At 55.2% G+C, this 19,795-nt stretch overlaps 8 protein-coding genes across 8 annotated transcripts; 4 read left to right on the top strand and 4 right to left on the bottom strand.

Annotated features, from left to right (window-relative positions):
* Positions 1–108: 108 nt before the first annotated feature.
* Positions 109–1,527, bottom strand: HER10_EVM0005083 (uncharacterized protein). Its single transcript, XM_035474708.1, has 2 exons — positions 1,199–1,527; positions 109–1,146 (listed from the first exon to the last, which is right to left on the bottom strand). Exons 1-2 carry the CDS (start codon positions 1,343–1,345, stop codon positions 118–120), a joined length of 1,176 nt encoding a protein of 391 aa, XP_035338317.1. The 5' UTR covers positions 1,346–1,527; the 3' UTR covers positions 109–117.
* Positions 1,528–1,749: 222 nt separating this feature from the next.
* Positions 1,750–3,650, top strand: HER10_EVM0005472 (imidazoleglycerol phosphate synthase; the record flags this gene model as incomplete). Its single annotated transcript, XM_035475087.1, has 2 exons — positions 1,750–2,042; positions 2,112–3,650. Exons 1-2 carry the CDS (start codon positions 1,920–1,922, stop codon positions 3,648–3,650), a joined length of 1,662 nt encoding a protein of 553 aa, XP_035338351.1. The 5' UTR covers positions 1,750–1,919.
* HER10_EVM0009133 (ornithine decarboxylase antizyme) lies at positions 3,320–6,268 on the bottom strand. The gene is made up of 3 exons (XM_035478632.1): positions 5,616–6,268; positions 4,809–5,380; positions 3,320–4,732 (listed from the first exon to the last, which is right to left on the bottom strand). Exons 1-3 carry the CDS (start codon positions 5,718–5,720, stop codon positions 4,525–4,527), a joined length of 885 nt encoding a protein of 294 aa, XP_035338715.1. The 5' UTR covers positions 5,721–6,268; the 3' UTR covers positions 3,320–4,524.
* Positions 6,269–9,448: 3,180 nt separating this feature from the next.
* Positions 9,449–13,595, bottom strand: HER10_EVM0001928 (peptidase family M20/M25/M40). Its single transcript, XM_035471660.1, has 2 exons — positions 11,847–13,595; positions 9,449–11,794 (listed from the first exon to the last, which is right to left on the bottom strand). The coding sequence occupies exons 1-2, from the start codon at positions 13,256–13,258 to the stop codon at positions 11,614–11,616; spliced, it is 1,593 nt and encodes a 530-aa protein (XP_035338029.1). The 5' UTR covers positions 13,259–13,595; the 3' UTR covers positions 9,449–11,613.
* Positions 10,033–11,130, top strand: HER10_EVM0003346 (uncharacterized protein; the record flags this gene model as incomplete). Its single annotated transcript, XM_035473026.1, has 1 exon — positions 10,033–11,130. The coding sequence occupies one exon, from the start codon at positions 10,033–10,035 to the stop codon at positions 11,128–11,130; it is 1,098 nt and encodes a 365-aa protein (XP_035338166.1).
* A 72-nt stretch (positions 13,596–13,667) lies between the features above and the next one.
* HER10_EVM0009932 (MPE1) lies at positions 13,668–16,921 on the top strand. The gene is made up of 3 exons (XM_035479403.1): positions 13,668–14,738; positions 14,793–15,081; positions 15,133–16,921. The coding sequence occupies exons 1-3, from the start codon at positions 14,567–14,569 to the stop codon at positions 16,571–16,573; spliced, it is 1,902 nt and encodes a 633-aa protein (XP_035338788.1). The 5' UTR covers positions 13,668–14,566; the 3' UTR covers positions 16,574–16,921.
* Positions 16,922–16,992: 71 nt separating this feature from the next.
* Positions 16,993–18,375, bottom strand: HER10_EVM0006186 (anion-transporting ATPase). The gene is made up of 2 exons (XM_035475778.1): positions 17,830–18,375; positions 16,993–17,760 (listed from the first exon to the last, which is right to left on the bottom strand). The coding sequence occupies exons 1-2, from the start codon at positions 18,205–18,207 to the stop codon at positions 17,119–17,121; spliced, it is 1,020 nt and encodes a 339-aa protein (XP_035338421.1). The 5' UTR covers positions 18,208–18,375; the 3' UTR covers positions 16,993–17,118.
* Positions 18,376–18,600: 225 nt separating this feature from the next.
* Positions 18,601–19,395, top strand: HER10_EVM0012958 (uncharacterized protein; the record flags this gene model as incomplete). The annotated part of the gene is made up of 2 exons (XM_035482332.1): positions 18,601–18,765; positions 18,832–19,395. The coding sequence occupies 2 exons, from the start codon at positions 18,601–18,603 to the stop codon at positions 19,393–19,395; spliced, it is 729 nt and encodes a 242-aa protein (XP_035339059.1).
* Positions 19,396–19,795: the final 400 nt, after the last annotated feature.

The raw sequence follows: 19,795 nt of genomic DNA, 5'->3' as shown, positions 1-19,795 counted from the left end.
GGCAACAGCATACGCTGATTCCGAATTGCGAGATATACCATCGCGAACGCAAAGTTTGTATGGCCCGATGAAACTCGTATCCCGGATTGATGGATACATTCCTGACAAGGCCTACTCCTAATCTCCGCCATCCTCGTCGTCGTCTTCTTCATAGTCGTTGTCGCTGGCCTCGTCATCATCTTTCGGGCCCGAACCTTTCTCCGCTCTTCCGCCCTGTCCATCTAGGTTCGCCCATGTCGTCGGCGTTGGCGTAGACAACGCTGCCCCATCCCGTGAGGTCGCCGCAGCCTCTGCAACGCTGCTGCCTTGTCGCTCATTTCGATCAGAACCACCCGTTCCCAATGCGGAAGAGCCACCTCTCCCGCGGACACCGCCGCCGCCCCGGCTTGCACGTTTCTTTGGTCCATCCGGCAACGGCTTCCGTCTTTTTCTTCGGCTGTTCGAACCTATGTCCGTCGGCTTCGGCGCCGCGTGGGCATACACCGTGACCTCGTCCTTTTCGCCTCTCTTGACCTTTAAAGCCATTAAATTCTCCAGAAACCTCGTTTGACGCTTGCGCTCGCCCGTCTTGTCAGCCGTGATGGGTATATGAATCCCGTGCTGCCTCCTGATGTCCTTGAGGGGGTCGTCTTTCGCCGCCGCCTCATGTTTTGGCTCGAGGCGCTTCTCCGTCGTGTTGATCCTCGACCAACTGGCCGCGAGCATGTCAACACCGCCGGGAAGATGTCGCAGAGCCGGAATCGGATCCTCGTGCTCGTGTTCGGCGAAGATTACTTCTGTGCCCAAATTTCGTGTCCACTGTCCCTCAAAGATCTTGCCCTTGTACGCGAACATGGGCTTGTCGGAGTGCAGGTCTAAGATCTGGATCTCGGCAGCTTGTTCAGATTCAAAGTCTGCGTCGTAGCTGTCTACAATGGGGTCCGCCTGTCCTTGATCAATCTCTTCGTCGTCCTCGGGCTCGTCCGCCGGTTCGTCATCATTCTGGTCGTCTTCTGACATGATGCGGTGGTGTTTCGGTTCGTCGGGCTTCCTGGTGGTAGGGCCTGCCCAGTGTTTGTAGTGATATCCGCCTCGTCCTGACACTGGCATGTTCCGTTTGCGCCGCAGAAGCTGTGGGATGGAGAGATCGACAGTCAGGTAGTATGTCTGAGATGGTCAGCAATTGCATCTTCCTGCTCGCTTCAATGCGACAGCTGACCTCGGTCTCTGTGGTCGAGTACTCGTACTCCCAGTCTGAGTCGTCGCCGCCATCAATCTTTTTGGATGCTTCGTTCGGTGGCTCGTCAGCGGGCGCCGTCGCCGCAATCACCGGCGCGACTGAAGACGTCGGCTCGTTGGTCGCCATGTTTTCGCGACGATCTCTTGTCGGGGCGCTCCAATTGATTGATGGGAATGGCGCATTGGGACCAAAGATTCGTGTGATTATGTGATAGTTTCGCCAGCTGCGAGCTTCAAGATGCGTCAGGGAATGCGGAAATGGAGTTGTAAGCGCATCGCGGAAAGAGTGTGCGACGTCGAAAAAATTGCTGAAGCTTCAATGTTGAAGATGATTGCAGAATTCCGTTTCCAATGGAGAGAAGCTTACCCGCCCCCAGTCAATTCGACGTGGGATTGGCACAGGCCAGAGGTCAATTGAACAGGGGCCGCTGCTCGCTGGTGCGGGGCAACTGCTAGACTTTCCATGCTCACAGTCACAACCCCTCTGCCCCGCTATCGCAAGTAAATTTCCCAGAGACGACGCCCTACGACTCACAATCGGACTTCACTCTGTTGACTCACCACTTGACATCCCTCGTCGATTGACGATACTTTATAACGTCGCATTCCATTCGTTCCAAATATTTGATCTACTTTCTGTTCTATAGACTTGCAATATACCCATCCCTTTAACAGACACTTCATCCTCCAGTTTGCCCACCATGCCAAAGGTCCACCTCTTGGACTACGTTGCGGGCAATGTTCGCAGCTTGGTGAACGCCATCGAGAAGGTCGGCTACGAAGTCGAGTGGATTAGAAGGCCCGAAGATGTTCCCTCAGCAGAAGTAAGCAATTGGTCTCGATATAAACCGTTAAGAAAGCCATCAAGTAGCTAACCTCTCCTCCCCTTCCAGAAACTGATCCTCCCCGGTGTCGGCCACTTCGGCCACTGCCTCTCCCAACTCTCCCAAGCCGGCTTCCTCCCCGCCATCTCAGCCCACATCGCCTCAGGCAAGCCCTTCATGGGCATCTGCGTCGGCATCCAGGCCCTTTTCGAGGGCTCACTCGAGGACCCCGACGTCCCCGGCCTCGGCGTCGTAAAGGGCCGCCTCGACCGCTTCGACGCCTCCACCAAGTCCGTCCCGCAGATCGGCTGGAACAGCGCAAACACGGGCGGCGCGAGCCTCTACGACCTCCGACCGGATTCGAAATACTACTACGTCCACACCTACAAGTACCCCTACGTCCGCGGCGAGCTCGAGGCCCAGGGTTGGACCGTCGCGACGGGAACCTACGGCGACGAGACTTTTGTCGGCGCCCTCGCCAGGGGTAACATCTTCGCGACGCAGTTCCACCCCGAAAAGTCCGGCGCCGCGGGCCTGCGCTGCCTCCGCGCCTTCCTCGACGGCTCCGGCGCCGCAAATCTCGCCGCTGCAGGTGCTACACCATCCGCCGCCGCCGAGACCACCACCGCCGCCCCCTACCAAGACGGCCTCACCCGCCGCGTAATCGCCTGCCTCGACGTCCGCACAAACGACCAGGGCGACCTCGTCGTAACAAAGGGCGACCAATACGACGTCCGCGAAAAGTCCGAAGGCGGCGCCGTCCGCAACCTCGGCAAGCCCGTCGAGATGGCCCGCCGCTACTACGAGCAGGGCGCAGACGAGGTCACCTTCCTCAACATCACCAGCTTCCGCGACTGCCCCCTCGCCGACGTCCCCATGCTCGAGATCCTCCGCCGCACCTCGGAAACCGTCTTCGTCCCGCTCACCATCGGCGGCGGCATCCGCGACACCGTCGACACGGACGGCACCAAGGTCTCGGCCCTCGAGATCGCCACAATGTACTTCAAATCCGGCGCCGACAAGGTCTCCATCGGCTCCGACGCCGTCCTCGCGGCCGAAGAATACTACGGCGCGGGCCGCAAGCTCTTCGGCAACACGGCCATTGAGCAAATCTCAAAAGCCTACGGCAACCAAGCCGTCGTCGTCTCCGTCGACCCCAAGCGCGTCTACGTCCCCAACACGGACGCCACGCGCCACAACATCCTCAAGACGTCCCACCCGGGCCCCAAGGGCGAGGAGTACTGCTGGTACGCCTGCACCATCAAGGGCGGCCGCGAGACGCGCGACATGGACGTCGTGGAGCTCGCCCAGGCCGTCGAGGCCATGGGCACCGGCGAGATCCTGCTCAACTGCATCGACAAGGACGGCACCAACAGCGGTTTCGACCTCGAGCTCATTTCCCAGGTCAAGGCCGCCGTAAAGATCCCCGTCATCGCGTCCAGCGGCGCGGGCGAGCCGGCGCACTTTGAAGAGGTGTTTGCCAAGACGACGACGGACGCCGCGTTGGGAGCGGGTATGTTCCACCGCGGGGAGTATACCGTCAAGCAGGTCAAGGATTTCTTGGCCGACAAGGGACTCAAGGTGAGGCAGTTTGAGGAGACCATTTGAAAAGTGTCATGTTGTCTTAAGCTTTGGGGTACCTTGGTTGAAATGAAGGAAAACGGGGGCGAAGAAACGCCGAGCATTGCTTATTCCCTTGCGACTTTCGGACAAGAGGAGAGAGGAAGGGGGAGGGGGGGCGATCACTGGCCCTTCGAGAGAAAGAGACAAAGAACCAGCTTAGACGTTTTGGAAACCTTTTTGATAGTGGTGGTCATTTTTATGGAAAAGCCTGGAGTTCAATTCTGTGGTCGACAATCTTGACGCTCACATTGGCCCGAATACTAGACATACAAAGAGAGAAACTTCCTCATGTTGCGATTTTATACTGCTGTTGTGCTTGTATAGCCGTGTGAAGTCCAAAGGAGAAGAGTGGAAAGAACATATCCCTAACACGACAAAGTGATTGCTTCGAGTCCCCCAAAAAATAGATCTTTTGGCTAGTTTCTGAACAAACACTAGCCTCAAGAGTATGTGAAAAGAAACAGCCCTTCAACTTTTAGCGTACAGATACAGATGCGAGAGAGAGAGAAAGATGCCCAAAACACGAGACTGGAATCCCTTTGCGTTCAATGCTTTTGACGGTTCCTCCCCTTTTTCTCCAACACAAATTCCGTATCCTGCTGTTTTGTTCCAAGCTCGAGCTGTTTGTGTACCGAAGAAGAAGAGACCAAAGTGCGTACCCCAAGCAAAAGAGAAAACATTTGCCAGCAGAGAAGATAGCCCGCGATGCCGTGCAACCACTGGAAAAGACGAGAGACGAAGACGCCTGAAAAAGCCAAAACTCCCCAACTGCCAAGCTCAAAGAACTGATGAGTGAGGAAGAGGAAACCCCCTTCCAAACAGAACGCGGACGATGAAAGGCTGTCCGGGGTAAGTAATGCTAAATCTCCATGCTCATAAACAGCCACTGGTTGCTCGTCACGTCCACGTCTCTCGCCCACTGATCCAGCGTAGTCAACTCGAAGCCGATCCACTGCAGGCTCTTCATCAGCGACTTTGCATCCTCCTCCTCAATGGTCCGGTCGATGCAGACGACCAGGTGTTGGCAGTTGAGCGGTCCATCAACCAGCTCCATCAGCGCCATAAGCCTGGAAGGAATGTTAGCCAAGGGTTCTTTGTGTAACGGGGTCTGAGACAGATAGGGTGTGTATGTGTGTGACATACGCAGGCTTCAGGTCACGTCCAATGACATTCCTGTCAAACAGGGCGAACAGGGACTTTTCAGCCCCATCGTCCGCCACAAAGGCCCTGAAACTCGCGCCGCCGGCAAAGTCCCAAACCTCCAACCACGCGGTGGCCGGGGCCGGTGCGGTAGGAGCCGTGAAGCCCTCAGCACCGTCCCCGCCGCGTCCCCCGAACGGGACGTGCGGTTGAACGGCCAAGTCCTCGTCTGGCGGCGGAGTGGGCAGCATGTTGTTGGCGTTGCTGCTGCCGTTGTTGTAGTAATAAGCACCTTGATGCAGGCCGGAGCCACGCGAGCCAGTGTCCGTCTCACCGCGGAACACAGCCCTCATGGACTCACAAAAGAACCTTTCACATTCTTCCCTGATCGAAAGTGCTGCCCCCCCTCTGCGGCTAATCCTCTTGCCGGGCACGGTATCGCGCCTCTTGGAGCTGCTGCTGCTGGCCTTGGGAAGCAGAGCGAGCTCGTTGGATGCCGTTATGGCCGCGAGGGGGGGACTTGAAGGAGGGGATGGTAGTCCTGAGGAGGGGACCTCAGGAATACCACTCGGCCCCTGTTGATTCCCAGATATGTCAGTCCATGATCCATGTAGTTTACCAAGTTTCCGGAGACGGGTGATGCAAGTGAGCGGGGACTATAGGGGGTGGGAAGTTTACAAGAGACAACAACCCCGTGTGATCGGCGGCATATCTACAAGTTTGAGGCTGAAGATGGGCATACATGGGGGAGGTAGGAAGGAAGAGAGACATGTGCTTGTGCTGTTGTGGAATGGGAAGAATGCGACGTACCTGCGGCGCCGGTAGTGCAGTAGTGGAGACCGCGAAGAGTCGCGGCGGAATCGACGATGTAGCAGCTGGCGAGGACATTGGCCTGACGGACAATGGCCTCACCATAATTACTACTACTGTAATTGTTGACCTGATTCATGGGCGCCATTGCGATTGATTTTCGGGGTTTGGTAGCTAAAATATGGTGTTGAGGTAGAATTGGTTTGGGAGGTCGGTTCTCGGGAAATCGAAACCGGATCGTCGATGAGTTGGTGATTGGTAGTTGAAAAGTGAGGCGAGAGTCAAGTAGCGACGATGGTAGTCTTGTCTTGAAAAGGTGGTGTGGGTTTTGTTGGTTTAGCTGATGAGGCTGTTGTCGATTTGTGTAGATCGATTGATGTAGTAGCGCGGGGGGCGAGGATTTGCGTTGATGTTTTGTCCTTGTTTTTTTTTTCTTGAACGGCGGTTGTTGCGGGTGAGGCGAGCAGGATATCGGCGGTGAAGCGTTGCGATGGGGAAGACGAGAAGAGGGGAATTGGGAAGAGACGGTGGCGGGCGGAGTGGTGAATAAAAACCCAGCGGAAAGGCCATATCTCCCTCCTACAGAAAAAAATAATAAAGGGTGGAAACGTCTAGCGTGGCGGAGAAAGCAGCCCAGCCAAGGGGACCACCACTTGGGCTGTCCACTGTGCAGCACGCAGCAACCACCACCCAGCCGTGCCGTGCCACTTTCCAATGGGCCGCAATGGCAGTCTCAAGGGGTGGCAGCCACCAAAAAAAGCGGCCAAGCCCACCGGTCCAGTGGGAAAACCTACACAGTACCTGAGGTACTGCATATGCGTATGGATACAAGGGAAGGAACAGTCATAATCAGCCATGGCATCCCCACCTTTCCCCCTTCTTTCCTCGGATCCCATCATCCATCATCCATGTCTCCTCCTCACCATCCAATGTAGTTCAATGCCATTGATCCCGTCCACGTCAATTCAGGCTTTCAATTGCTTGGATCTTACTCAATCGCAATCCTCAGGGACCCTTTACTTTCGTCACTTGCTATCTGTACATACTCCATGATGTGTTTGCTTGCTCGCCACGATCATCATCGACATCAGTTGTCTCTTTACGCAGCTTCCAGAGGGTTCCAGTTTGTCCATTGTTCTCGCTGGCAAGGGGGCGTCCCTGGTCCACGGTCCATTGGGGGGCCACTGGTCTAGGCTTACGAAACCGGCTGGAGCCCTCTGCAATGCGCCATCCGTCCATGTTGCACTGTATGAGGCGGTATGGGAAGCAAAGCACGTTGTTTCTCGGGCTGCATTGCATTGGCTGATGCTGCTCGGCCATTTGGAGTTTACGATCTACCTTACCTACTCATTGGGTACTGGTTCATTGACGGGCTTGAAGCAGTTGCATCCTTCTGTCTCCAGACACCAATAACTGTATGCATCCAGGCCTATCTCGACCGTCTATCTGTACAGACCAGTCAGAGATGCCCCAATTCTACTGTCACCAGTAGTCTCCCGCCAGCAATCAACCAACTCGGGTGGACGCTCCCAATCCGGGCCCGGCACGGCGCTTGGCACTTTGACTGCTTCTCCTGCGGCCTCTGCCAATCGAACGAGGCCGTGGGCTGCACTTCACATGCACGTGGTCAATCCCCCCCAAAACCGAGCCCATGCTGCCCAGCCACCCTAGCCCGACCCAGAACTTGGGGTAATCATCTCTTGGACGGAAACGGTCAGACAGATGAGTTTCTCTCTCTGGCGCTCACAGTATCGCAGTGCTTTATCCGTACTCTTGATGGGCTTCCACAAGGATGATCAACGTTGATATGTGTAGCGTTGGCCCGATGACTGGTCCTCTTTTTGAATCATCAACGTACGAAAGTGAGGTAATGTTACGCAAGCAGTTCAAGCACACGGCCGTCGATCGTCGCATATACATACGAGTGACAGATAACCGCTTAGAAATGTCGGGGTCCTCCATCATCAGGACAATTAGGGTTTGCGAGAGGCCAGCCTACCGTCCCCAAGCTCGAAACTCTGGCTGAGCTCACTACGTACCTATACAGTACCTACTGTATTCCAGACGTCCGCCGTGGATAGTCCAAACATTTCATATGACGATGGCGTAAGATGTCGCAAGTTCGCAACTTTGCTTGAACGGATGGATCCCCTTTCAGCCGGAGCCCCGGCACGGTCGGAGGCCGCATTTTCTCGGCCGTCGCAATCGTGACGGGCGAGCAGGCCACCGGAGCACAAGATGTTACGGTGGTTGGTCTATATTCACACATTGCCATGGGCAATATTGCAGGATGCCTTGTCAATGCCTGCCAAAAAATGCCATGCAGCGCCGCAACTACCTTAGCATGCTTGGACTTCCTGGGGTCCGTGTTTCCGTTCGGGTCACTTGACCGTTTTGTCCCCCACATTCATGATTCGCGAGTCATCCACCGCAGCATTCTCCTTCTCGAAAGGAACGAGTGCGTTATGAATACCTCGACGATTGTCGACTTCTCTTGGTGCCTTGGATCATTCGTTCGAAGTTGATTTACTGATTTCGTAATGACAGCAATTGAGCGTCTACTTGTCATCGAAGCTACTACGGTCTGCCTTGATGCTGGGTGCAGTCAAAGGGCTATAGATTTCGTGTCTAAATCGGCGCCGGTCTCTGGTAGTCAGCAGCTAACAGCCCGACGGACCATCTGACGCTCCCCACTACTTCCTCACCGAAACCGAGCGAAAGCTGCGCGGCGTTTTGGTCCACAGATAACGATCGAAATGCTTCATCTATGATCTTGGATGCTGCTGCAAGATACTTGTGACGGCCTCGCTCCCCGCAAACTCCAAAGTTACCGAGCAATAACCTCTGGAACTCGAAACACTCATCTTTGGGTTTTCGCTTTTTCTAGAAGCCTCTCCAGCCGTACAGGTGCTCACCCTCATTCTGGGAGTCTCCAACGACATGAAGGAAGGTGGGGACCCCTTCTCTTTCCGTCTGCCGCACAGCCGTTGGAGGAAGAGGGGTCACATCTGATGGAGGCCGAATGAGGTGATCATCCACACCCACCCGCCGGTGGAGTCCGAAGTCCAGTGAAAGTGACACACACACACACACACACTGCCGGCGCCAAATGGAAATCTCACCACTTGGGAAGACTCCACCTGGCCGCCGTCTCTCGTTCTTATCGACTCACGCTTCCAGTTGCCCATCTTATCGATAACGTTGGGCTGTGATACTGCATCTTAAGGTATAGCCAAGTGGGGAAGCTCGAACCTCCTTCGACCGAGGGACTTGACCGTACCTACTTCGTACACCACAGCATCCGAGCGATCCCTCAAGTATTGAATACCTGGTACTGTACCCAAGGTAAGTACTGAATAAGAACCGACGCCGGCTGCTCCGATACTGGCCGCTTGCTGAGCAGATGTTCCCGGCTTTGCAATGTCTTACTTTACGATATCAAAGTGAAGGCGAAACATCCACAACTCCTCTTCAGCCTTCAAGTCTAGTTGGATCAAATGTCAGCAAGCCTTAGTCTTCCATCTCGAGTCCGGGCAGAGAAGACTAGAGCTCCAAACATCTGCGCATACCTACCTTATCAAAACGGAAGTACACCAACATTGCATGTCCGACGTTCGCGCCCAGACCCTTTTGATATCTCACACTTCCCGCCGTCCACTCACCGCAAAACAGGCGGGGTCCACCAGAGACAGTGACAGTGACATGCTGCTTGCTTGCCGGAACGGTAGGTATGTGCCATACCTTCCCCTTCCCTTGCGTTACCTTACCCTCCAACAACCCGAATCATTCACTCGCTCACAAAAACTGCACGTTACACACCATCTGGACGGTGGCCAGGCCAAAAAAGAAAAAGTCCAGCCCGAAAATCCTCTACCCCTCCATCTCACTGTCTCGTGCCATAAGTCAGTCACTCACATTTTCCCCTCCCTGTCGAACTTGCGCCCCTGCGCCGGGCTCTGATCTACCTAACTACCTACCTTACCTACCCCAAATCGCCTCCGACCCTTCATTCCTGCTTGCCCGCCTTGCCTTATACATGATTCCATGACCTCCCGAGGACCCCGTCTCAGTCGCAAAGGATCCAAACTCGTGAACAAGTCAAGAGATAGGCGGTAGAAACTCCTTAAACGCTTGCTATCGTCGTCGTCCCTCCCAAAGACAAAGCCATGCTCTCCTCACCCTAAACATCCAGAGAAGACCATCCATCCTCTCCCTCGGAACCCTCGCCGGAATACCATGGTAGAAAACTCCACCACCGGCGCCGCCCTCATCTACAACTCCAACAAGCCGTAGTCCAAAATATACAAACGAAACAAAGAAACCCCAAGGAAACCACGTCTTCGGGGCCAGGGCTTCCGAGAACGCGGCGCACTACCTACCTTTCTCTTCTCGTCCAAGAAACCCCAAGACCCTCGCGATGGCGCCCAACATCGTCGTCTCCCGTCCCACATTCCCAACCTACCTCCTCCCAAACTTCAACATCGTCCCCTTCCGCCGCCGCGCCCCGCGCCGGACCTCGTCCGCATCAGAAGCAGCAGAAACAGAAACAGAAACAGCTTCAACCTCCCCGGACTCAACCCCGGACGCAAGCCAAGTCCCCTCCCTAAGCTCCTCGCCGACCTCCTCAACGACAGACGAGACCGCGACCCCGCCGAATAGCCCCCCGCCGCCGACCTACCAAGATGCCACCACCATGACCGCAACAGCTAGCATACCAGATCTCCTCTCCAAGCCAAAGTCCACATCCACAAGTACCACCACCAACAAGAGCAACAGAAACAACAAAACAACCTCCCTGGCGCGCACCCACCCAGACACCCTCCGCTGCTCAACCTGCTCCTGCGACATTGCCTTCGCCTCCCAAATCGTAAGCAAAGGCTTCACAGGCCGCTACGGCCGCGCCTACCTCATCGCGCCGACCGTCATCCCAAACGCCACCACCACCGCCACCACCCAGAGCGCAAGCGGCGGCGCAAACAACACCAAGAACAAGGGAAGCCTCGCCAACGTCCGCATAGGAAAATGCGAGAACCGCCAGCTCGTCACGGGCTGGCACGTCGTCGCGGACATCACCTGCGTCCTCTGCAGCGCGAAGCTCGGCTGGAAGTACGTCGACGCCAAGGAGCTCAGCCAAAAGTACAAGGTCGGCAAGTTCATCCTCGAGGTCGAGCGCGTGGTGCCGTTCCGTAGCTGGGAGGATGTCGTCGATGTCCCGGAGGAAGGGTATTCTGATGATGAGGAATGCGATGCATCAGAGGATGACGATTCCGTGGCTGGGCCGGCCGGCGGAGTAGGTAGCAAAGACGAGGATGTTGTGGACCGGAACGGCGACGATGGCGGCGGCGACGACAGTGCCGCCCAGAGCGCTCGCAAGGACGCCTCAGACAGCGAGGTCGAAATTGTGTTTGATTCCGAGGACGAGGACGACCTCGAGGATATGTTCTCGGGAAACTGGGACCCGGAGGTTGTGGCAAAGAGACGGAGCCGCAGAGTGGCGACGGCGCGAAAGAAGTAGTAGAGCTTTTGTTGAAAGCTGCTGATACCCCCCCTTTTCTCCTACCACTTATACGCACGAGATATCCCAAGCCATGTGGGCTTTGTCCTCTCACCGGCGTTTTGCTTGGATACCTGGAACATGAAGTACATACCACGATGGACGAACGATCATGACTGACCCTTTACGCACTAATACCCCACTTTAGAAACGACGAAATTGAGCACGGTTTAATATGAATTTGTTTGGGTATTTGAATTACGTGACTTGTGATCTGAACCTTGCAGTGAAAATCAGGAGCTTCTTGTCCGTTGATCCCCATCTGGCCAACGGCCCATTGCAGCGCTCTCGGCATGCATGATATGCCGTCAGCAGTCGGCCTGTAAGCCGAACTCAACTCGCTATGGCAACGTGGTAAGGCGACCGCCCCATTGCATGCCATGACAGATATAGCGGTTCCTAGTTGCCCTCCGGCGTAGTGACCTCACTAAATCCACGGTCGATTTATGCGATGGGCTCCTCTGCGACGTAGTGCAGGTAAGCGCCAAGGAGCTTAATGCCCTCGATGTAGTTGCGCTTGTCCAGCTTCTCGTTGATGGAGTGAGCACCGTCAGTGGAGCTACCCATGGGCAGAAGAAGAACGTTCTTGCCGGTGGCCTGCTCAAAGGTCAAGGTGACGGGGATACTATGTCTATTGTCAATGGACGTCCTTCGGTATCAGGAAATGGGATTCATACCTTCCACCCTCACGGGTGAAGTCAGGCTGCACGCCCCAGACGCGCTCGGTAGCCTTGGCGGCAGCCGAGAAGTTCCAGTGCTTGGGCGACGCAACCCACCACTTGCCGGTGTGCTGAGCCCAAACCTTCATGGTGTTCTTGCTCTTGAGCTTTGCGAATTGCTCGTTGACGTACTTGTAGACGGCCTCGTTGGTCGCCTCCTCTTCCATGTTGGGCACGGTGCGGATGGAGAACTTGCCAGTGACCTTGGCCGGGATAACAGTCTTCGCGCCAGGGGCAGAGAAGGCACCCTCAACACCGTGGACGGAGAGGGAGGGGTAGCGCCATCTTCCCATGAGGGTGGACTTCTTGTCTTCGTAGATAGTAGTCTTGCTGCCAAGAGACTCGTGGAGAGTCTCCATAGTGAAGGCAATGCCATCATACAGAGTCTCCTCATCCTTGGTAACGGGGGCGACCTGCTCCATGATGCCAGGAATCTGGAACTTGCCGTCAGTGTCGACCAAAGAGCCGAGAACGCGGACCAGGTCAGTCATGGGTTCCTGAGCAGTGCCGCCAAAGACACCGCTGTGCAAATCAGCGCCAGGGCCCTTGATCTCGACAGAGTAGTAATTGCAGCCACGGAGACCATAGGTAAGGCAGGGCTTCTCAGTTCCGAGCCAGTAGTTGTCAGAAATGCAGACAGCATCGGCGTCAGCGAAGAACTTCTTGGCCTCGGCATTAATAAGGTCGTCAAGACCCTCGGAACCGTACTCCTCCATACCCTCGAAGCACATGAGGAGGTTGACGGGGAAGTCGATGCCAGCCTTCTGGTGAGCCTCGATGGCGTTCAACCAGCCGAGAACGGGTCCCTTGTCGTCCGTGGAGCCACGGCCGAACATTCTGCCCTTGTCGTCAACGGAGAGCTCAAAAGGCTCGGTCGCCCAGCCATCAGTCTTCTCGGCGGGCTGGACGTCGTAGTGGCCATAGACCAGAATAGTTCTCTTGTTCTTGTCGCTTCCATATCTTCCCAACACGACGGGAGGCAGCTGCAAGCCAGGCTTGTCAGGCTGCTCGCCGAGCTCGCGAAGCTCGACTGAGGCACCGAGGGACTTCAGCTCAGCAGCGAGCCACTCGCCCATCTTGACGACATCGGGACGACGCTCAACATCAGCTGAGATGGAGGGAATCGCAACAGCCTTCCGGAGGCGATCGATGAAGTGGTCGGTGTCGGCATCGACCTGCTTGAAGTAGCCGTCGAGTTGAGGAGCCATCTTGGTCTTTCGAGCTTGGTGTGCTTTTATAGCTGGAGTAAGGTAGTGACGGCGAGATTGTGAGATGGTCTGCCAACACGGGAGAGATTTGGGAGTTGTAGGAACAAACTTTCGAGCAGTCTGAGGGAGGGCAAGGCCTCTAAACAACGAGGTGCGGGGCATGACGCCGGACTGGACCTTCTACATCGGGCGCAAAAGAGCTGACCAGAATTCTGCTGCACCGAGAGTACCTCTACATGCACCTGCCCACAACTGCTCCGGATGGCGGGGTTCTCTCAATGCGCTTCGGCAAGCAGCGGCGTATCAGCAGGAAGGGACCTGGCCATTGCTAATGTATCCGTTCCAGGTGGAGGCGCTAAGACCGAGACCAAAGAACTTTTGCGTGATACAGCACGTGACATTGTCGGCATCTCTCCGGCCGAGATAGTGGAGTTCCGGTCGGGACCTAGGCGGAGGAGGAGGCGCTGGAAGTTTCCTGGGATTACTCAGCTGCGACGGCACCTTCCGGAGAAGAATGGGGACCACCTCAGAACTCGCACAGGTTGACAAGGTGCCTTAAACCTTGGTGGAGAGGCCCAGCCCAGAGAAGGGACATAGGCACCCGGAAAAACACCTGTCCGGACTTTCCGGCGCTCACGTGCCACCTGGCCCGGGCTTGCCCAGAATTGGCAGTGCTGCAGAATCAGGCCGGTCGGTCGCAGTGGCCAGAGAGTGGGTTCCAGCTACCTTTCTCCGTCTGCCTGCAGTCACTGCCGGCTATATCTCTTCTCCTCCCCCTTTGCGTTACTCCTCTTTTTCCTGCCACGAACATCACCATCAACGCCCTCTTACGACCTGCGACCGCGCGTTTCGTTCTGCCGATACCTATGTACGGGTGCTCCATACGACTGTGCAACGGATTCCATTACCCTAGGATAATCGCCCAAACGACTTTTCGGCTCAGGTGACCAGCGAAGCAAGTGCCCGCTCAGCAACCGACTCTTTCCCTGTACGATTGATTGCGTCTCGCCACGAGACCGTTGCGACCGCTCACATTTCGACCGGAATACTGAATTGGAAACCAACGCTGGCTAACTGAGGTTTTCTCGACTGATGGTGCGAAAGGTGTCGAGGTGATTTGGATTTGAGGAGGGATTCACACAAAGGACTGACTTTTCTCCAACTGGTGTCGGCCTCTTTGGCATTGTACTCTTTCTCTACACTCCGCAACTCTTATTTCCTCGTTGTCCAAGTAAATCAGAATTGATTTTCATTACTCTTGAGAGGTGCTAAGCGCAAGAGACATCACACACAAGCAAGAAGAAAAATTACAAGCATCAAGTCTCTCTCTACTCACGTTGAGGTAGCGTTGCATCTTCGTGGTATCCCGCGAAGTCTTCATCGCCACTCAAATCAAATATTTGATTGCGCACTTTACTGCTGCCAACGTCTATAGCGGTCTACACCTGTGACCTTACCAAACGAGACATCATGGCGTCCTCCGTGTTCTTCAAGTTCAAGTCTCAAAAGGAGCCGACGCGAGTTGAGTTCGATGGCACCGGTATTTCCGTCTTCGAGCTGAAGCGCGACATCATCTTGAAGAGCGGCTTGGGAGATGGTACCGACTTCGACCTTGCCATTTACTCCGAGGATGGCAGTGAGGGTAAGTTCTATCTCGAACAGTTTTCTCAGGACTGTCGATCTAACATCTTCCTAGAGTACGATGATGATACGACTATTATCCCCCGATCTACGACCGTAGTTGCTCGTCGCCTTCCAGCCGCCAAGCCTGGTGCAGGCCGAGGCGCCCGATATGTCTCTGGCAAGATGCCCGTTGCTGCGAAGAATTCCTCCCGCAAAGAACAGACCACCAAATCAGCCACAGCCAAGGCCGCATCCAACGCCATCAGCCAGATGAACAATGCCATGACCGAAGAGGAGAAGATGGCAGCCATGTTCCAGGCTCAAACCGAGTCTTGGTCAGCCCAACAGGAGGAAATGTCAAAGTAAGTCCATCCCCAAATCGCCCTAGCGAATCAACTCTGACAAAGTTGCAGCCAAACTCCTGTGTTCAAGCCAGGTTCTAAGAAGCCAGCAAACGTGCCTGACCATGACCCTCCCAATGGCTACATTTGCTATCGCTGTGGAGAGAAAGGTCACTGGATTCAGTTGTGCCCAACGAACGACGATCCAGAGTTTGACAATCGTCCACGTGTGAAGCGCACGACTGGTATTCCGCGGTCATTTTTGCGCACAGTGGACAAGTCGGTTGCCCTCGCCCAGAGTGGTGACGACGAGACCAAGAGACCATCAGGCATCATGGTCAATGCCGAGGGAGAATTCGTGATCGCTGAGCCTGACAAGGCTTCATGGGAACAGTTCCAGGCCAAAGCCAAGTCTTCAGCGTCTGCTGCCAAGGCAATCGCTATGGGAGACAAAGAATTGCAGGAGCAGGGACTTGAGTGTCCTATCGACAAGAAGATGTTCATAGACCCAATGAAGACCCCGTGCTGCCAGAAGACGTATTGCAATGATTGCATAACCAATGCTCTCATCGAATCGGACTTCGTCTGCCCTAATTGCTCTACGGAAGGTGTCTTGATTGACGACCTCAAGGCTGATGAGGAAGCTGCGGAGAAGATGAAGGAGTTCCTCAAGGAGAAGAACGATGCAAAGAGCCCGACAGCAGCCTCGCCGCCGCCGGCCTCGTCGCCCAAGGAAAATGGAGAGACAAAGACAGATTCAGCCAACGGAAACGCCAAATCGCCCACATTCCAAAAATCCCCTATGGCCACGGTAGCAGCTCCTGCCTCAGCGCCAATAGGCCCGAAGACCGATGGCACGCCAAAGTCGACCTCAGCAACTCCTGCCACCGCTCCGTCCGGCCCCGCCGCTGAGCGCGCGTCGTCTGTGGAGTCCAACTCCAAGAAGCGCCCTGCTGATGAGTTGATGGAGAACCCCAAGATTCCGAAGGCTCCGAAGGCGATGCAGAAGCAACAAGAGCAACAGCAAGCGATGATGAACGGCATGAACGGCATGGGCAACATGGGCATGGACCCGATGATGGGTTTCGGCGGCATGAACATGATGAACGGCTTCATGGGAATGCCAAACATGCCCAATATGCCAAACATGCCAAACATGGGTAACATGAACATGGGGATGCCAATGATGGGCATGATGAACCCGATGATGGGTATGCCCGGCTTCAACCCCATGAACGGCGGCGGCTTCCCTGGTATGGGCGGCAACAACAACATGTACGGCAACAACTTCGGCGGTAACATGAACGGCATGAATCATATGAATGGCATGAGCGGCGGAATGAATGGTGGCGGGATGAACGGCGGCGGCATGGGTGGCTATAATCAGCGGCAACGCCACAACTTCACACAGCCGAGCAACGACGAGGACGCGTACTTCCGAAGGCCGGTGAACCCTCACCGTCACCAGAACCGGCAGAAGCGTGTCCGCCCCAGCGACTACAGGGAGCTGTGAGCGCCTCTCTCAATCGACGGTTCCTACAATGGCCATCCACGACTTCTTCGATTGTAAAACTAGACGACACGCATTGCATTACGGGGTCATTCATCATTATCATTCTGGAAAAACACGGCATAACACTATCCTCACACAGCCAAGAGGAATTTGGACAAGGCTTTTTCATGGTCTGCAGGGCGTTCGGGAACGGGGTAGGGGCGGACTTCTCTAATGTGCCTGGGACGGGAAGGGAATCAATTGGACTTTACTGTCGCTGCCATAGTGCAGAACAATGGGGCAGGGGATAATTGGGATAATGAAGCTACGCCGTCAGTGCTCAGCGTTAAGGGCACTCTGATATCACGCACCAAGGTAGTCAAATCAAATCTCCTGCACACATCACCAGGGTATCAATCGTTTGTGAATGTATTCTATGTCTCCACTCGTGACTCTTGCGCCTCATGCTACCCATCCAGTCATAACCAAATATTCATAGTCGTGTTTTTGATCCTCTCAACACCTGCAAACCGCTGCCTCACCCGAAACCGCTCACGAACTCATACTCAAGCATCCATCTCGGGCGGTGAGTAAGGCGTGGTCAGCATCTCGCTGAACTTTTCCAACTTCTCCTTGCCGCGGACCTCCTCAACCAACAACGGCATCTTGACGACGTTGAACTCGTCATACAGCTCCTCAATCTCGTTGAGGTACTTCTTCTGCATCCTGCGACGGGCCGTGCACTGGTCGCAGTTGCTGCCCTTCTTGGGGAAGAGGAGCTGGTTGACGACGATGCTGTGGGTGTCGATGCCGTAGTTTGCCAGCTCCTGGATCATGCGCTCCGTCTCGTAGAGAGACAGGAACTCGGGGATGCAGACGCAGACGAAAGTCGTCAGGTTCTCGTCCTTGAACTGGGTGTTGACCTCGGAGATTGTCTCGCGCAGCGTCTCGAGCTTCTCCATCATCTCGTTGAGGTTCTGGCCGTTGGGCAGCTGGCCGCCCTGGCCGAGGAAGCCGTTGAGGAGGGGCCCGTACTGCGAGCTGAGCTGGGAGACCTTTGCGAGGGCCTTTTCGAGGACGCTGGGGAAGGAGAGGAAGCGGAGGGTGTGGCCTGTCGGGGCGGTGTCGAAGATGATTGTTTCGTAGGACATTGACTTTACTTGCTTGAGGACTTCGGCGAAGGACATGGCTTCATCGATACCGGGGATCTGTTTAGATAAATTACGTTAGAAAACAAGCTGCTGCAGATGTGCCGGCGTATCAGAGGGAAAACTTACAGCAAATGCCAGATCCTGCATCATGCCACCGAGGCCACCGCTCATGGCATCCACCTCCTCGTTCTGGCCCGCGAGCAGGTCCTGCATGCTGCCGTTGGGGTCGATCTCCATGGCACTCAGGTTGGTGAAGCCCTCAATGAGACGGGCTTCCTTGCCGAACTTCTGGTTGAAGGCGTCGGACAGGTTGTGTGCCGGGTCGGTGGAGATGAGGAGGACGGACTTGCGCGCCTTGGCGAGCTGGATGGCGAGGGAGCACGACGTGGTTGTCTTTCCTACACCACCCTTTCCTCCGACAAAGATCCAGCGCAGCGACTTTTGGTCGAGGATGGACTGGAGGGTGGGCTCCATCACGTCGTCGGCGTCGATGATGGCGGCCATGGTCGCGGTAGAGAGTGTGGTTTGTGGGACGTAGTGTACTTGGCTCGTTGTCTAGACGCTGCCAAAGCTATGATTCGCGTTCGGCTTATAGAAATTCGCGGTGAGCTGTAGATTGTTTTCGCAGGAGCTGCTGAAGATAGGTGTTTAGACGGGAGGCGTACGTCTATGTCTTCCAAGCTGTTCTAGAAGTTCCAGTAGCAGAACGTTGCCTCCCCGCCATTTGGCGGGGCACCCCGGCGCATGGTACCGTGCGCAACTGCAGGCTGCTGAGTTTCGACACTGTCAAAGCTCCACCAGAGCTTGACAACTTTGCGGAGCTCCCGTGTCGAATTGCGCTTCCTATTCACGACACGGCGTATTCAACGGAGTCGCATTCACGATACAATCAGCGCCATGTCCAAGAACGGATACTCGGTTCTGAAAGAACTGTCCAGCAAGGCTTCTGCGCGGACGGTCCAAGTCACCGTTGTGCCGAGACCGAATAGGTTCTCCGAGAGACGCGCCGTCCTACACTCGCTGCAAAGATTCGCCAATGTCGAAGTGTTCAAGAAGCTGGAAGTAAGTTTGCGTCTCGCAAAAACCAATGCCAAGGAATGCTCTCTCGCTGACACCATGGGCTTCTAGGATCACGACTCTTCCTTCATATCCGTTCTCAGCGACAAATCGAAAGTCAAGGAGCTCGTCAAGATAAGCCCGCTCAAGTACCAACTCGCGACACCTCGATCCAACGGTTCTGTCAAGTCTTTCCTGACCGGCTCGGCCGTCACCGGGCCCTTTGCCAACGCAAATCACCAGGAAGGGAGCGAGGACGGCGCTGCAGGAACGGACGATAAGAAGGAATTCACGGTGCACATCTTCCCGGCCCCGAGCTACATACACTCTGCGGCCATCAAAGCCAATCCGCTACATGGTCCATGGCCGAGTTCGCGCCGAGAAACGACAATGTCGTCTCAATTGAGAGCATCCTTGCCAAAGGATATCATGGCCGACGGTTTGTCGGATTGGGAGAATGGCGGACAGTCGAAATCGTCAACCAGGGGTCAACTATGGGAAGATATTCTACTCGGCTCGAAATCGGTTGATGTCAAGAAGCGCGCCATCATCGATCGCATCAAGCGCAGAGAGCGGAAAGAAAAGGCACCCGCTATTATGGAAGGCCTGCTACATCTGAAAGAAAGCCAACCCTGATCGCCATTGGGCGCGACAGTACGCGACTACAGCAAAAGCCATGTCTAAGCTCTGGAGACGAAGTCCCTCGAGGACCGATCAAACCCGCCTCTCGCATCTTTGCAGCGATTGCGCGTTGACTTTATCTCCAATTTTACGGTCATCAGCCAAGCCTAAGAACATCTTACAGCTACAGCCTGATCGGAGTTCCAGCGTTTCGCGCTCATTGAAGCGTTCCGGAAACGAGAATTCCGATGAAAGGCGACGATTTGGCACGAGGCTCATTGGCGAGATGGGATGGCACCCAGTCAAAGTACGGCTCTTGATTGGATCAGATCATCAGACGGAACTGTTCGAGTTTCGCTTGCTTAACCTAAAATTATGCGGGCCAGGGCGATGCATTGAATGGGAGACCCTGAGT

Source organism: Colletotrichum scovillei (assembly GCF_011075155.1).
Source record: "Colletotrichum scovillei strain TJNH1 chromosome Unknown Contig00001, whole genome shotgun sequence".
NCBI classification, from domain to species: Eukaryota; Fungi; Ascomycota; class Sordariomycetes; order Glomerellales; family Glomerellaceae; genus Colletotrichum; species Colletotrichum scovillei.
The sequence above is the reverse complement of the archived record's forward strand: the minus strand, read 5'-3'. Positions and strand labels throughout refer to the sequence as shown.

Excerpts from the sequence above, each read along its gene's own strand:
- HER10_EVM0001928 (XM_035471660.1), bottom strand. The coding sequence starts at position 13,258 with ATGCCCCGCACCTCGTTGTTTAGAGGCCTTGCCCTCCCTCAGACTGCT. Across the intron at positions 11,795-11,846 it reads TTCACCCGTGAGGGTGGAAG|TATCCCCGTCACCTTGACCT; the intron begins GTATGAATCCCA and ends CAATAGACATAG.
- HER10_EVM0009133 (XM_035478632.1), bottom strand. The coding sequence starts at position 5,720 with ATGGTGAGGCCATTGTCCGTCAGGCCAATGTCCTCGCCAGCTGCTACA. Across the intron at positions 5,381-5,615 it reads CTGCACTACCGGCGCCGCAG|GGGCCGAGTGGTATTCCTGA; the intron begins GTACGTCGCATT and ends GGGAATCAACAG. Across the intron at positions 4,733-4,808 it reads GGACGTGACCTGAAGCCTGC|GCTTATGGCGCTGATGGAGC; the intron begins GTATGTCACACA and ends CATTCCTTCCAG.
- HER10_EVM0009932 (XM_035479403.1), top strand. The coding sequence starts at position 14,567 with ATGGCGTCCTCCGTGTTCTTCAAGTTCAAGTCTCAAAAGGAGCCGACG. Across the intron at positions 14,739-14,792 it reads CTCCGAGGATGGCAGTGAGG|AGTACGATGATGATACGACT; the intron begins GTAAGTTCTATC and ends ACATCTTCCTAG. Across the intron at positions 15,082-15,132 it reads CAACAGGAGGAAATGTCAAA|CCAAACTCCTGTGTTCAAGC; the intron begins GTAAGTCCATCC and ends ACAAAGTTGCAG.
- HER10_EVM0005083 (XM_035474708.1), bottom strand. The coding sequence starts at position 1,345 with ATGGCGACCAACGAGCCGACGTCTTCAGTCGCGCCGGTGATTGCGGCG. Across the intron at positions 1,147-1,198 it reads ACTCGACCACAGAGACCGAG|ACATACTACCTGACTGTCGA; the intron begins GTCAGCTGTCGC and ends TGACCATCTCAG.
- HER10_EVM0006186 (XM_035475778.1), bottom strand. The coding sequence starts at position 18,207 with ATGGCCGCCATCATCGACGCCGACGACGTGATGGAGCCCACCCTCCAG. Across the intron at positions 17,761-17,829 it reads TGCAGGATCTGGCATTTGCT|ATCCCCGGTATCGATGAAGC; the intron begins GTAAGTTTTCCC and ends TTATCTAAACAG.